Genomic DNA, 15,076 nt, shown 5'->3' with positions numbered 1-15,076 from the left:
ATACAGGGTCGGCCCTGCCGCCTCTCTCTGAACTGGCTCTGACCTTCCTGCCAAGGAGGCTTGGGAGTTGGGGGCCGCTGCCTGCCTACCCGCCAGACCTGACACCCACACTTCCTGTCCGGGGAGGTGGCCTTCTGGTTGTTGGAGCAGGCGGGGGACCTGCTGCTGTACAGGCCTCTGAGGCCAGGGCTCCTGCAAGAGGGACATCTTTCTCTCTTTAGATCTGCCTCTTATTTGCCCTCTGACTCATTGTCTCTCCATCTCTCTGTCTCTACTTTAGTCTTTGATCTTTGAAATACATTTTGCTTTTTAGGTTCAGTGGCCTCAACTAGAAACAACTGTCCTTTTCATATCACTGACTTGCTCAGAGACATGCATCCAGAGACAAAGATGGGCAGAGCTCCACATGCTTTCTTACACAGGCACACAGAATCACCCAGAGGCAGATATACACTCGGAGATACCCGGAGGCTGAGATGCACGGTCACACACACGGACATCCATACAGACAGTCACAGACTCATCAACCAACTGAGAGACCCACATGCACACCGAGACACGGATGCACACTGACAGTCTCCCAACGGACACACACAGTGATGAAAATGCCCACATAAACATGCAGACATACCCATGACAGACACACAGAAGGAATCAGAGATATAGATATACCGGTACCCCCAGACACACAGAGAAAAGCAGACCTCCCTCTCTCTCTCTCTCTCTCTCTCTCTCACACACACACACATACACACACAGACTGGCTCTATGGTGAAAGGACCGGGAAAAGCACTGGAGTTAAAAAAGGCTCAGAAACAAGAGTCACCCCCCACCCCCAGTCCTCCACCCTCTACCCTGTCACTTCTCCCTATCCCTTTTCCTCCCATGTCTGTAGTATTTCTAGAGGCTGAAGGACTCTCCAAGCTGTGAAAACAGGAGGGCTGGGGGCAAGACTGGCCTTGTGTAACCCCCTCCCAACCCCTCCCCCATCTCCCCAACCCTGGGCTGGGTGGCTGTGTGCAGCTGAGTCAGAGCCAAGGCCAGGCACTTCCTGCTTCCAAGAAAACTTGTCTCTTCCTCTCTAAGCTGAAGGGGGAGGGTGGCAGTGCAGGAGGGCAGAGTCGGGGAACAGGGCAAAGGGAGCCCTGAGGACCGGAGCAGAGCAGAGAGTAAGGAGGGGCAGAGGGAAGTGCTGGGGAACAGGGCAGTGGACTGTTTGGGGCTTCTTCACTCTGCCCTATAGGGCCTGGCAGACATTTTCTGCCACTCTTCACCGCCCCCCCCCCCTTTTTATGGTATTTGTTAAATGCTTACTAGGTGCCAGGCACTGTATTGAGCACTGGGGTAGATGCAGATTAATCAGGTTGGACACAGTCCCTCTCTCACATAGGACTCACAGACTTCATCCCCATGTTACAGGTGAGGTAACTGAGGCCCGGAGAATTGAAGTGACTTGCCCCAGGTCACACAGCAGATGAGTGGCAGAGACAGGATTAGAACCCAGGTCCTCCAACTCCCAGGCCCGCGCTTTTTCCACTAGGCCACACTGCTTCTCGGTAAGTTCATTTCAGCCCTCACAACAACCCTGTGAGAAAGGTAGAGAAAGTAGGTTCATTCATTCATTCAATCGTATTTATTGAGCGCTTACTGTGTGCAGAGTACCGTACTAAGCACCATTTTGCAAATGAGGCAGCCGAGGGACAGAGAAGTTAGGTGACCTGCCCACGATCACAGGGCAGGTTAGAGGCCCAGCTCGGACTCGAAACCGGGTCCTCCGGCTCCCAGACCGGCACTCTGCCACTTGGCCATGCCACTTCCCCTCGCCCAAGTTGCGGGGAGGGCGTAAGCTAAGAACACCCTAGAGAGTCCGAAGGCCTCTGTGCCCTGAGGTCCAGTCGAGCACCCTCGGGCTGGAGAGCTTAGATAGCTGGTGCTTCCTCTCCCCTGCCCGGGGGCTGAAGGGTGCTGCTTCCTGCCTCTTGAGGAGCTACCCAGCCTGACCCTCAGACCGGGAGCCTAAGAGAGGAGGTGTCAACTTCAAAAAGACCACAGGCCCACAGGCGCGACGAACTGGGCGGATCTCAGCCCCTTTTCCAGACACCCACAACCCCGAGTCCTGGCTGGGGCAAAGCCCTTCAGACTCAGTCCCTCGCCCATGGCGGGTGATGGGCAGCTCCCTTACCTCTCACCTCTTCTTTTCTTCCCCCATGACTCAATCTGAGGCTCTTCCTCTTTTTCTTCCTTTCCTCTCAGGGACTTAGGGAGCAGCGATGAGGAAAGCAGAGAGGGTGGGAGTGGGTGGTCAGGTCTCCCATCTCACTGATTGGCCTTCCTCAAACGGTCTGGGCCTCAGTTTCCCCTTCCAGTCCCGGGGTACCCCCAGAAGCAGCAGCACCCAGTTCCTTGGGGCAGGAGAGGTAGGGACCCCATGGCAGCCAATCAGCAGAAGGATTTCTGGGAGAGGGCGGGGGACAGTCAATCAATCAGTCAGTTGTATTTCTTGAGCACCTACTATACATAAAACACTGTGCTAAATGCTGGGGAGAGTTCAATGATATTAGTAAACATAATCCCTGCCCTTAAGGAGTTTACAGTCTATCAAGGGAGACAGACACTAAAATTACAGATAGGAGGAAGTAATAGAGTTTTAAGATACATATATACATGTTTATGGGGGAGGGGAAGGTGAATGCCTGAGTCCAGGACGGGGTGTGGGCAAGAGGTCACAAGAAGAAGAGATGAGAGTGGGGCACAGCGAGTAGGTTTAGCTTGAGAGGAACAAAGAGTGTGAGCTGGGGTGTAGTGGGCACGGTGAGTTGGTAAGTTGAAGGAAATAACTGATGGGGTGCCTTCAAGCCAACGGTCAGGAGTTTCTGCTTGATGTGGAGAGGAATGGGCAACCAATGGAGGTTTCTGAGTAGCGGGGAGATGTGCAGAATGATATTTTAGCAGAACAGTTGGGGCAGCAGAGTGAAGTATGGACTGGAGAGGGGCAAGACTGGACCCAGGAAGATCAACGAGGAGGCTGACGAAGTAGTAGTCAAGCCGGGATATGACAAGTTTTTGGACCAGCGTGATGGCTAGCTGGATAGAGAGGAAGCGGTGGATTCTGGAAATGTGGAGGAAGAACCAGCAAGATTTGGCAACAGCCTGAAAATGGGGAATGAAAGAGAAGAAGGAGTCAAGGATCATGCCAAGGTTACGGGCTTGAGAGGCAGGGAGGATGGTAGTGTTGTCAACACCACCCCGGCCCCAGTCCCGCTGTGTCATGGGACTATTTATAAGAAGGAGAAGTCAGTAGGAGCCCACACCATCCAAAACCCCCAAAGAGTCCAGAGAGACGGAGGCTGGGCCTGGGGAGGAGACAGGGATCTAGAGGGGAAGACTGGCGCCAGAAAAAAGCAGGAACTTTGACCTCCCAAGCCTAGCCACTTCCTCTCAGCCTTTTTTCTCCCCAGTCTCCTGCTCCAGTGTGCCCAGAGGAGGCTGGCGGGGGCACAGAGAGATTTTGCAGCTCTCCCGCTTCTCTGTGGGAAGTGACAAGCAGTCAGCACTGGTGTCTCCCCCAACTCTTCCAAGGCTTTGGCTACCCGCCCCCACCCCTCCCTCCTTCCCCCCCACCCCCCCACCCCGGTGGGCATTTCTGACCCTAACACATCCTAGCACTGGCTCCGGGTTGCAGACACCCAAGGACCACCTACCCTGACCCCGGGACCAGATACAGGGTGGGGGTAGAGAAAGATCCCAATCCCACAGAGCCCCACCCACCCCCACCCTGGCTGACATGGCTTGGAAGAAATGTAGGGATGAGGGCCTCTGACCAGGACTCTCGTTTCCACAGAACCAGGGCCCCGAGGGGAACCTGCTACTAAAATGAAATGAGTGTGAGGCCTTGTTTCAGCTTGGAGGGGGTCAGCCCCCACACCTCATTAGGAACCGGCCCAGAGTCTGCTCTAATGAGTTGCAGAGCCCAGCCAGCCAGCCCCACCCTACTGCCCCAGCTGCCCAGGCCCGTGGCGCCAGTGGGGCGGCGTTGGAGGGGAGGGGGGGTGGGGGCCCCACCCCAGAGGGAGCCCGAGCCGCCAGGGCGAGGTTGGCACCACAGCCATCCCGAGCCCAGAACCGGCCCGACCGGCCCCTCCTGTTGTGGAACAGAGGCGGGGAGTGTGCCACTGTACCCACTGTCCCTCTGTGCCCCCAGCCCCTATGCCTTTCCTCGGGTCTACCTGACCTCTTACACAAACCTCTCCTTCTGGTCTTCTTGTTCCCTTCTATCCAATCCCCTTTCCTCTCTACCTCACCTCCCCCTCAATTTCCAGATCTGCATTCTCCCTTTTCCTTTCTCTTTATTTCCTCCATCATTCCATTCTCTTTCTTCTTTCAACTCCCTCTTTCTTCTCTTTTGCACTCTCTCTCTCCCTCTCTCTGTCCCACTCTCTCTCTGTCTTTTCAACTCTGCTAGAACCCAGCATCTCTCTGCATCTGGCTCCGGCCTCTTATGTCAAGTCTGTGGAGGACTGAGTCGGGAGGCTCCTGCAGCACCCCACCCCCTCATCCTTTGGGGCAAGAACATCTCCTGAGAGACTCCTGGAGTTGGTGGGGGGTGGGGGGAGGCTGGTCCTAGGGGGAGAAAGAGGGCAGAGATTCCTGATGAGGTTCTGGTACCAGGAGCAGGATGGGGAGATTTCACTCACCACCAACTCCCTCCTTGCCCCACCTTGCCACTCTTCTCCCTCCTGATCTGCTCCCTACCTAACCTCCTTTCTAGTCAAGGAGCTGATTTTTACCCTTTCACCTCTGACAGCTCCTAAGACTGAAAATGGTATAACAGTTTCAACTGTCCCCTACCCAAATGCCCTTCACTGAAGGGTGCAGTCACCCAGGGGCCAGGGGCGAGAGGAGAGGTGGGAAAGCCCCATGCAGCGGCACCCCGGCCAGGTGCGGGCGAGTCAGCCCCTCATTAGCATGGGCGGGAGACACAGCCCCTGGCCCTGTGCCCGCCAGACAGCGGCCCCGCCACAGCCTCCTGCCACAGTCTTCCCTCTCCCCCTCTCCCCGCCATGGCAGCCAAGGAGATTTCCCAGGAGATAGAGCAGCACAGGGGAGCTGGGAAAGTGGGAAGGTCAGTTTAGAGGGGAGAAAAGGTCAGGTTGGAAATGAAGAATAAAATTGGGAGTCTGGGGTCAGATTTGGGGTGAGGGGTGGATTGGGGGAGTCGGGTTGGAGTGAAGGAATGGGAGTTGGTGGGGGAAATGAAGGTTATACTGTGGGTGAGGGTTGGATTGGGTCTGAGGATCTGAAGATGAGTTTGGAGCTGAGGAGTTGGATGGGGGGGCGTGGGAGGAGTTAAATTGGGAACAGGGTCAGCAAGGGCCAGAATGGGGTCTATGGGGGCTAGATTCTTACCCATTCAATCCTCACTGTTCCCCCCCCCCCCACCACCACACTCCTACTTTACTGGTCCTTCGATTTTTCTTCCTCCCTGACTCTGTCTCCTTTGTCTTTCCCTCTACCATCTCCTCTTTCTCTTTCTTCATTTTCATTCTCTCTTTCCTCATCCCCACCCTGATTCCCCACGCCATTTCTGTGTGATCAAAAATTATCCTCTTCCTCTGCCCCGATTTCCCCCCAGACCTTCATCCTCTTACAATGATAGAGACCTAGGGCTGGACAGAGACCTCCCCTCCTCCCTCCCACCGAGGACAACCTGTTTATCCCCCGCTTCCAGGTAGAACAAGAATAATAATAACTGGGCATCTGTTAAGCATTTACCATGTGCCGAGCACCGAACTAAGTGCTTGGGGGGTCGGGCTGGAGAGATACAGGCAAATCGGGTTGGACACAGTCCCTGTCCCACGTGGGACTCACGGTCTTAATTCCCATTTTACGGACGAGGGAACCGAGGCCCAGAGAAATGAAGCGATTTGCCCGAGGTCACCGGGCAGACAAGTGGTTGAGCAGGGATTAGAACTCTGGCCCTTCTGACTCCCAGGCCCGGGCCCTCTCCACTAGGCCGACCCTTCCTCAAGCCTAGGAAGGGAAGGGGTGGGGTTTGGGATGTGCTGGGCTTTCTCTGCCTCTCCCAGTGTTCTACAGACTTGACAGTCGGGAAGTTCTTCCTTCTATCTAATTTAAATCCCCTGTGCTGCATCGTTCAAGTCCATGGGCCGCTGGAGGGGCTGGGAACAGTCCTCCCCGCCCCCACCTCTATTCGTCCTCCACTCCCGGGGTCAGAACGCTTCGGAGCCTGGGGTCGGAGCAGGGAGAAGTCAAGGCAACTCCCTCCCGCCTCCGCCCGGCAGGGATCAGGTCCCCGACTGCCCCGCTGGACGCTCGGCGGGCTAGGGGCCAAAGTTCGGGCCGGCCCCGTGGGCGGGCCGGGTGGGGGGAGGGGGAGGGCGAGTCGACGGGCCGTTCCTACGCGGGAAGCAGGCGGGAACCTGCCCAGGTGAGCTCGGCTCGGCTCGTCAGGCACGCAGCCCGAGCGCGGCAGGGCGGGGCGGGGCCGGGGCCTCCGGGGGCGGCTGCCGGGGCTGGTTTGAACTAGCCAGACGGGGGCTCCGGCCCCGGGCCCGGCCCCGGCCCCGTCCCCGCCCTGCGTCCTGGCAGGAACCCGGGCTCCCTGCTCCCGCCTCCTTCCTGTTGCCTTGTTTGGGCATCGGGGCCGCATCTCTCCGGGTCACCCTGAGGGGAGTCGGGAGAGGAACAGGGCTATGGGGTCAAAGGCGGATCGGGAGAGGGGGGACAAGCCCGGGAAAAGAGGAAGTCGGGGGTTGCGAGGATGCTGGGGGAGAGGCCTTCGAATGTGTGGGCCTGTGGCTCCCTTCGGTCTCGGTACTGTCCGCCCCCGAGGGTGCTGCTGCCTCCCTCGCGTCAGCGGGTGGCTCGGGCTCGGCTCCGGTCCTACCGATCAGAGGCAGTGTGTTCCCTCCTCCCCCGTCCCGGGCCAGTGGGGGCCCCGAGGTGGTGCAGGCAGCTCGGGCTCCTGACCATCACTAGCCTTCCGCCTATCCCCCACGCTTCCCCATCCTTTCCATCTTCAGATTCGGGGACTGGGCCGCGCCACCGACGAACGGGTCATCGAGGGGCTAGGCCGGTTTCCAGGTCGAGGGCTCCTCCGATTGACGGAGAACCCGGGCGAGTTGGAAAAGGGGAAGTGGATGGGGTTAAGGCCTTGGGTGAGAGCGGGTCTCCCGGCAGCTCCAGCCTCCGGCGCTCTCCCGGAGAGCCGGGGCGGGTCGGCCCTGACGGGGGAACGGAGACCCGAGGGACTGAGGCCAGACGCCTGTGTTTCCTTTCTGGCCTCAGGACAGAACGTAGGAAAGGGACGGATAGTAGAACCGCTCTTGGGAACAGCGGAGCTGGGGGTCTTTGGGAGACGGGAGGGAGATGGCTCTTCTCCCCCCGCCCTACCCCCCCCCCCCGACTCTGAGAAGCCGTCCCGGCCTCCGGATGATGAAGGCCGGGGTGAGCCGGTCCGGGGCGAGCGGATCTGGGCCGGGCCGGGAAGCCCCCTCCACTTCTCTCTCCTCCCTCGCCAAAGGCCGTTGCTACATTTCCTGCTCTCTCCCACCCTTCCTCATCCTCCCCCTCCCCCTCCTTCACCCATCGCGTCCCCCGCCTCGGGCACCAGACGGAGTCCCCGGGGTGCGCCAACCTCGCCCAGGCTCCGGGAGCGGAACCCAAGCGTACTCTTCCCCACCCCTCCCTTCCAAGCGTATCCCTTCCCCACACCTCGGCTCTCGCCAGGTCGCAGGGCAGGGGGCGGGGCCGAGGCTCGGGGGTAAAAATCCCAGGTTCGTTCCCGCTCTCGGTACCATCCACCCTCCGCCCCATCTTCGTTTCGTCGCTACCTGGCTCTCCTCTTTTCCCCAGCTGCGCTCTCTATCCAGCCCCCACCCCCAACCCCTTATAGCACCCCTGTCAAGTTCTACTGTTGGGGGAGGGGGCGGGGCTTCATGCGAAGGCGAGCTGGGGGAGAGTCCGGAAGGCGGGGGGGGGGGCCTGAAGTGTGTGTGGGGGTTCATGTGGTTTATGTGCGTCGCACATCCACTGGAGGAAATGTGGGTATTCGCTCCACTGGTTGATGGTGACAGGCCTAAGGAACGAGGGAGGCAGAGTGGGAAGAGGACGCGGGTGGGCAGAATAAATTCCATTCGGGGTTTATACAGGGCTGTCTCCGCGTATGTGTCTCGGGGTCCGGGGAACCGAGAGACCGCGGTAAGGCTAGGGCAATTCCTGGCCTCAGCCACTGCCTCCAACCTCTGTCCTTGTCTCTGTCCCTATACTAGGCACTCCACGTCCTGGCTCTCTTCCCATCCTCTGCCTCCCGCCCCCCCATAACCGGGCTTCCTGCGCCTGGTCCCCTACCCCCGTCCTCTCCCTTCTCCTGCCCCCGCCCCGGCCGCTCCCGCTCCCGCCCCGGCGCGTCCCGTCCCGTCGCCGCTGTTTACAAGGACACGCGCTTCCTGGCAGTGACGCCAGCCGCCTCCTCCCCTTCCCCACGCTCCTGCCCGGGGGAGGAGGGGAGGCGGGGGGCAGGGGGGGGGGATGGGGGGCAGAAGAGGGAGGAGCGTCTCCAAGGGCTCAGCCAATAGGAGCGCGCTTCCGTAGGCGCCGGGTATAAAAGCTCCGGGAAGGCGGTGAGGTAGCTCATGAAGCAGTGAGATTGGGAGAGAGCGAGGCAGAGAGAGAGGACGAAGGAACGAGGGAGACGGAGCCGGCGAGAGAGAGAGGAGCAGCCCCGAGGAGCTGCGGAACCGAGCGCCCCAGCTTTGCTCAGCCAGCGCCCCCCCACCCCCCCACCCCTGCTTCCGGGGAGCCGAGCGCCAACCAAGTCACCGGCCCCGGGGACCCGGAAAGTCCCGAAGAGCGAGCGGACCCAGGTGTGTCCGGGTCGGAGCGAGAGCCCGAGCTAGGTGGCCGGGGAGGAAGGACAGCGGGGCTAGCCGCGTCCCCCCTCCGCCCCCCGCCCCCGAAGAAGAAAGGGAGAAAAGCGGGCCAAGGAGACCGGGAAGCCGGACAGCCCGAACCGAGTGCATCCGCCGACCTCCCGGGAGGGAGGAGTGGGCCCGGTCGCTGCCCCCTTGCCTGGATGTGCACGAAGATGGAGCAGCCCTTCTACCACGACGACTCGTATCCGGCTCCGGGCTACGTTGGGCGGGGACCGGGAGGCCTTGCCCTGCAGGACTACAAGCTGCTGAAACACAACCTGGCGCTCAATCTATCCGACCCCTACCGCGGCCTTAAGTCCCACCTGCAGCTCCGGGGCCAGGGCCCGCCCGCCGAAGACAGCGCCTACTTCGCCGCGCAGCAGCAGCAGCAGCAGCAGCAGCAGCAGCAGCAGGACACCAGCGGGGCCGGGGGCTCCCTGAAACTCGCCTCTCCGGAGCTCGAACGCCTCATCATCCAGAACAGCAACGGGGTCATCACCACCACGCCCACCCCCCCGGGCCAGTACTTCTACCCGCGGGGCGTCACGGAGGAGCAGGAAGGCTTCGCCGACGGTTTCGTCAAGGCGCTGGACGACCTGCACAAGATGAACCACGTGGGGCCCCCCAACGTGTCCATCGGGGCCGGGGGGGCCGGGGGGCCGGCTCCCCCCGCGCCTCCGAGCAGCAGCGTCTACGGAGCTTCCTCTCTGCCCGAACCCCCGCCCGTCTACACCAACCTCACCAGCTACAACCCCGTCGGGGGAGGTGCCGGGGGCAGCGGCGGCGGCTCCTCCAGCTACCCCACCGCTACCATCAGCTACCTCCCCCACGCCCCGCCCTTCGCTGGGGGTCATCCCGCCGGGGGGGCCCTGGGGCTAGGCCCGGGGGCTCACCCGGGCCGGGGGGGACCGGCCGGCGGGCTGGCCAGCTTCAAGGAAGAGCCGCAGACGGTACCCGAGGCGCAGAGCCGGGACGGCACGCCACCCATGTCGCCCATCAATATGGAGGACCAGGAGCGCATCAAGGTGGAACGCAAACGACTGCGCAACCGGCTGGCGGCCACCAAGTGCCGCAAGCGCAAACTGGAGCGGATCGCCAGACTGGAGGACAAGGTGAAGAGTCTCAAGACGGAGAACGCCGGGCTGTCCAACACAGCCAGCCTGCTGCGGGAGCAGGTGGCGCAGCTCAAACAGAAGGTCATGAACCACGTCAACAACGGCTGCCAGCTGCTGCTCACGGTCAAGATGCAGAACTTCTGAGTCCCGGGGCCGCCAACGCGCGAGCCTCCCCCGCGCGGATTTGGCCCACGGATTTGGCGCAGGCGCTCGCATCCCCGCCGCCTCCCCCCACCCACCCCAAACGCCTCGAAAGCACGGCTCCCCCTCTCCATCCCTCCACCCACGGACCGTGCTGCGCGTTATTTCCCGCAGTCCCCGAGCGCTCCGCGCCTTCTGGCGCCCCCGCAGCCCACGGGCCGAGGGGGACGGGTGGAACTGGATTTAAGGAGAAATCCCCAAATCCTTCCCTCTCCTCTCTCTTTCTCTCTTCCCTCCTCTACGACGTTTACACTCGGGGGTCGGCTCAGTCCCGGCCGCCCCTGTCCTGGGTAGGAAGGGAGGGGGCAGGGGAGGGACGAACCCCCCCCCCCGCCTCCTCGATAGCAAGTGACTAACCTATTTGCCTCTTTTGTATTTTTTTTTTTTCTGCTGGAAACAGACTCGATTCATATTGAATATAATATATTTGTGTATTTAAAGAGAAGCGATCTAGGCCACGTGCTGCGGAGCGGCACCGGTACTCACCCCGCCCCCTCCCGGGGGAGAGGGAATGGGGGGGAAGGACCGAGGCCCTGGTCCCCATGCCCAGCTCCTTCCCTTTATTCTCACTCCCTAGGTTCGTGTATCGTCCCCTGTATAAAATCAAACGACTCCTGGTTTTTAAAGGTTATTTTAATTTTTTTTTTGTCGTCCTGACTTTTTATCAAATTTATTTAAGTAAAAAAAAAAAGTTCTTTATTACTTTTTGGTGTCTTTCTTGAAAGCTGTAGGATAGATAGGAAAAGAGGACCCCCCTGTTGTTTTGGGACTCAGCTGTCCCACCCCTGAGGGTTGGGAGGTGACCTCGCTCTGAGGCTGGTGGATCTCCTTCTACCGCGCGGTTCCGAGAAACCCGCTGCGGGACGAGAAAAAAGCTCAGGGTAGGAGCGCGGCGGCGGCGGCGGCGGCGGCGAGGACGGCGGCGGCGCGGGGAGGGGCGGGGGCAGGCCCAGCCCGGGCCGCGCAGGCGCCGTGTCGCGCTTCGACTTTGGGCGCGCAGTGGAAGGCGGGGCGGGGCCCCGCCCGATGGGAGGCTTTTCCCCGTGACGCAGGGGAAGCCTTGCCCATATATGGGCAGTTTCTGCCCAGTGACGCAGGCCCGGCCGGCCCGATTCCGGGAATCCCCTCCTACACTGCTCGGCAGTTCGGTGCGCCGGGAACAGGGGCTGGGATTTTCCCAGCTTGCAGATGGGGGAGGGGGGCGAGCAGGGGTCGAGCGCCAGGAAACCACCCCTCCCTTCCCGGCGAGCACCGGCCGAGCGGCGTGGGTGGGGCCCGAGTCGTGATCGGATGAGCTGTCGGGACTCGCAGAGGGTGAAGACGGTTCTCGATCAATCGTTGGTATTTATCGAGCTTCTGCCCTCGGCGGAGGGAGTACAGTGCGACAGAGTTGGTAGACACGATCCCTGCCCTCAAGGAGCTTGCCGTCTAGCAGGGGCGGGACGGATGCCGATCTAGTTTAAGGGGGGTGGGTGGGGAGAATGAGCGATAGACGAGAGGAAAATATCGTCGATTCCTTAAGTTCCAGAGGAGATGCGCTTATTTGTCACCGAAAGACTGAAGCGGCAGATGGGGGATATAATGGGGGGAGAATTGCAGTGAATTGGGGGAGGCCTCGTGGAAGAGGTGCGATTTCAGAAGGGTTTCGAAGATGAGGAGAGCCGTGGTCGGTCCGAGATGAAGGGGGAGGTAGTACCAGACAGAGGGGATGGGGCGAACAAGAGGTCGGCGGCAGGAGAGAGAATGAGGCAGAGTGAGTGGGTCAGCTTGGCAGGAACGAAGAGTGTGAGCCGGCGTGTAGTGGGAGGAGAGAGTGGACAAATACTAGGGAGAGAGCCGATGGAGTGCCTTAAAGCCAGTAGGGTTTCTGCCTGGTATGCAGAGGAACGGGTAACCACAGGAGTTTTTTGAATAATGGGGAGACCGAGTGTAGACCGACATTTTAGAAAAAACCATCTAAAACAGTGGAGTGAAGTACGAACTAGAGAAGAAGGGGGAGACTTAGTGAGGAGGCCAATGCAGTAGTCAAGCCGGGGCTATGACAATCAGTCAATCGGTGGTATTTACGGAGTGCTTACTGTGTGCAGAGCACTGTATTAAGTGCTTGAGAGAGTCTAGAGGGAGAGACAGGCATTCAAATAAATCACAGATATTTACATAAGTGCTTCAGGGCTGAAGGTGCCTAAGTGCTTAAAGGGGACTGATCCAAGTATATGCGTGACATAGAAGGGAGAGGGAGTAGGGGAAATGAGGACTTAGTTGGGAAAGCGCTTAGTACAGTGCTCTGCACACAGTAAGCGCTCAATAAATACGACTGAATGAATAAAAGTCCTCTGAGAGGAGATCTGATTTTAGTGAGGCTTTGAAGGTGGAGAGAGTGTAGTATATAAAGGGGCAGGGAGTTCCAGGCCAGAGGGAGGACATGGACAGCGGGTTGGTGTCGAGATGGCCGAGATCGGGGTGCAGTGAGTAGGTTGGCATTAGAGAAGCGAAGGGTGCGGGTCGGGTGGCAGTAGGAAATCGGTGAGGTAAAGTAGGAGGGGGGGAGAGCTGATTGAGTGTTTTAAAGCCATTGGAGGTTGAAGGTTTTTGAGGAGTGGGGAGACATGAACTGAGCTTGTTTTTTTTTTTTCTTTTTAAGAAAAAGTGAAGTAAGGACTGGAGTGGGGAGAGACAGGAGGCAGGAGGCAGGGGAGTCAGCAAGGAGGCTGATGCAATCGTCAAGGCGGGATAGAAATGCTGGGATCAACGTAGCAGCAGTTTGGAGGGAGAGGAAAGGGTGGATTTCAGAGGCGTTGCAAAAGTGCCTGGACCAGTGTGGTGGCCCTTGGGATGGATTTGGGAAATGTTGCTAAGAAACAACTATGGCATTTGGTGACAGACCAAATGGGGGGGTCGCGAGCCATGCCAACATTATGGGCTTGAGAAGTGGGGAAGCTGGTGGTGGTCTTGACTGTGAAGGGAAAGTTAGATGGAAGAGAGGATTTGGGAAGGAAGATGAGATGCTCAGTTTTGGACACCTTGACTTTGACATCCAAGTAGGGATGTCATGGGGACAGGAAGAGAAGTGTTTTTACATAGGAGGAGTGAGATAGATTTGGGAGTCACCTGCACAGAAGTGGTAGTTGAAGCCATGGGAGCAGATGAGCTCCCCAAAGAAGTGAATGTGAATTTAAAGAGAAGGGGACCCAGAGCAGAACCTTGAGGGATACCTACAGTTAGGTTGGGGGTAGAGAAAAAGCCGACAAAAGAGACAGAGAAGGACTGGCCAGATTCTAGTCCCAGTTTTGCCACTGGCCTGCTGCGTCACCTAGACGAGACACCTAACATCTCTGGGCCTCAGTTTCCCCTTCTGTAAAATGGGGCTAAGATACCGGCTCTCTCTGCCTCTTAGATTATGAATCCCATGTGGGACAGGGATACCACTGATTCCTCATTATCTTCCACAGTGCTTGGCACCTAGTATGCACTTAAATACCATTATTATTATTATTATTATTATCAATCAATGAATGGTATTTATTGAGCACTTGTGCAGAGCACTGTACAGAGTGCTTGGGAGGGTTTTTTATGATATTTGTTAGGCTCTTACCATGTGTCAAGCAATGTTCTATGCGCCGGGGTAGATAAGTTAATCAGGTTGGACACAATCCCTATCCTGCAGGACAGAAAGTGGTAGACCCTATCTCTGCTACTTAGAAGCTTACAATCTAGTAGGGGAGACGGTCATTAAAATAAATTACAGATAGGGGTAAGCTCGTTGTGGGCACGGAAGATGTCTACCAACTCTGTTGTATTTTGCTAAGTGCTTAGTACAGTGCTCTGCACATTATAAGCGCTCAATAAATACCATTGACGGTGATAGGGCAAATGGCAGAGTATAAAGATACATAGACAAGTGTTGTAGGGCTGGGGTGAGTATCAAAGAGTTTAAGGGGTACAGACCCAAATGCACAGGTGACGCAGAGGGGAGGGTGATTAGGGCGGGGAAATGAGGGGTTAGGGAAGGCCTCTTGGAAGGAGATGAAGATGTGATTTGAGTAGGACTTTGCTGATGGGGAAAGCGGCGGTCTGTGGCTTATGAAGGGAGAAGGAGTTCTAAGCCAGAGGAAGGACATGAGCAAAGGTCGATGGCGAAACAGGCGAAATCAAGTTACAGTGAATAGGTTGGCATTAGAGGAATGAAGTAGACTGTAGGTTCCTTGTAGGCAGGGATTGCATCTACCAACTCTATTTTGCTGTACTTTCTCAAGTGCTTAGTACGGTGGTCTGCACACTAAGCGCTTAATAAATACGATTGATTGAAGTGTGCGGGCTGGGTTGTAGTAGATCAGCAAGGTAAGGTAGGGGGAGTTGATCAAGTGCCTTTAAAGCCGATGGTAAGGAGTCTGTGTTGGATGCAGAAATGGATGGGCAACCACTGGAGGTTACTGTGGATGGGCGAGATGTGCAGAGAATTTTTTTTAGAAAAAGCGAGCTGGGCAGCAGAGCAAAGTATGGACTGGAGTGGGAAGAGACTGGAGGCGGGGGAGGTCAGCAAGGAGACTGATGGAGTAGCCAGGGTGGGACATGGCAAGTGCTTGGATCGGCATGGTAGCAGTTTGGATGGAGAGGAAAGGGAAGAGCCTGGAGTTGTTGTGAAGGAAGAACCAAAGGGATTTGGTGACAGATGGACTATCCGGATTGAACGAGAGATGAGTCGAGGATAATGCCAAAGTTACAGGCTTGTGAAACAGGGAGGATGATGGTGCTGTTGCCAATGATGGGAAAGTCAAGGGGAGGACAGGGTTTGGATGGGAAGATAAGGAGTTCTGTTTTGGAAATGTT

At 57.9% G+C, this 15,076-nt stretch overlaps 1 protein-coding gene across 1 annotated transcript; it reads left to right on the top strand.

Annotated features, from left to right (window-relative positions):
* Positions 1-8,600: 8,600 nt before the first annotated feature.
* On the top strand, positions 8,601-10,951 carry JUNB (JunB proto-oncogene, AP-1 transcription factor subunit). Its single transcript, XM_007663730.4, has one exon. It carries the CDS (start codon positions 9,095-9,097, stop codon positions 10,190-10,192), a length of 1,098 nt encoding a protein of 365 aa, XP_007661920.2. The 5' UTR covers positions 8,601-9,094; the 3' UTR covers positions 10,193-10,951.
* The last annotated feature ends 4,125 nt before the right edge of the window (positions 10,952-15,076 follow it).

This window comes from Ornithorhynchus anatinus, chromosome X2 (genome assembly GCF_004115215.2).
Source record: "Ornithorhynchus anatinus isolate Pmale09 chromosome X2, mOrnAna1.pri.v4, whole genome shotgun sequence".
NCBI lineage: Eukaryota > Metazoa > Chordata > Mammalia > Monotremata > Ornithorhynchidae > Ornithorhynchus > Ornithorhynchus anatinus.
This window is presented reverse-complemented; position numbering and strand designations above follow the sequence as displayed.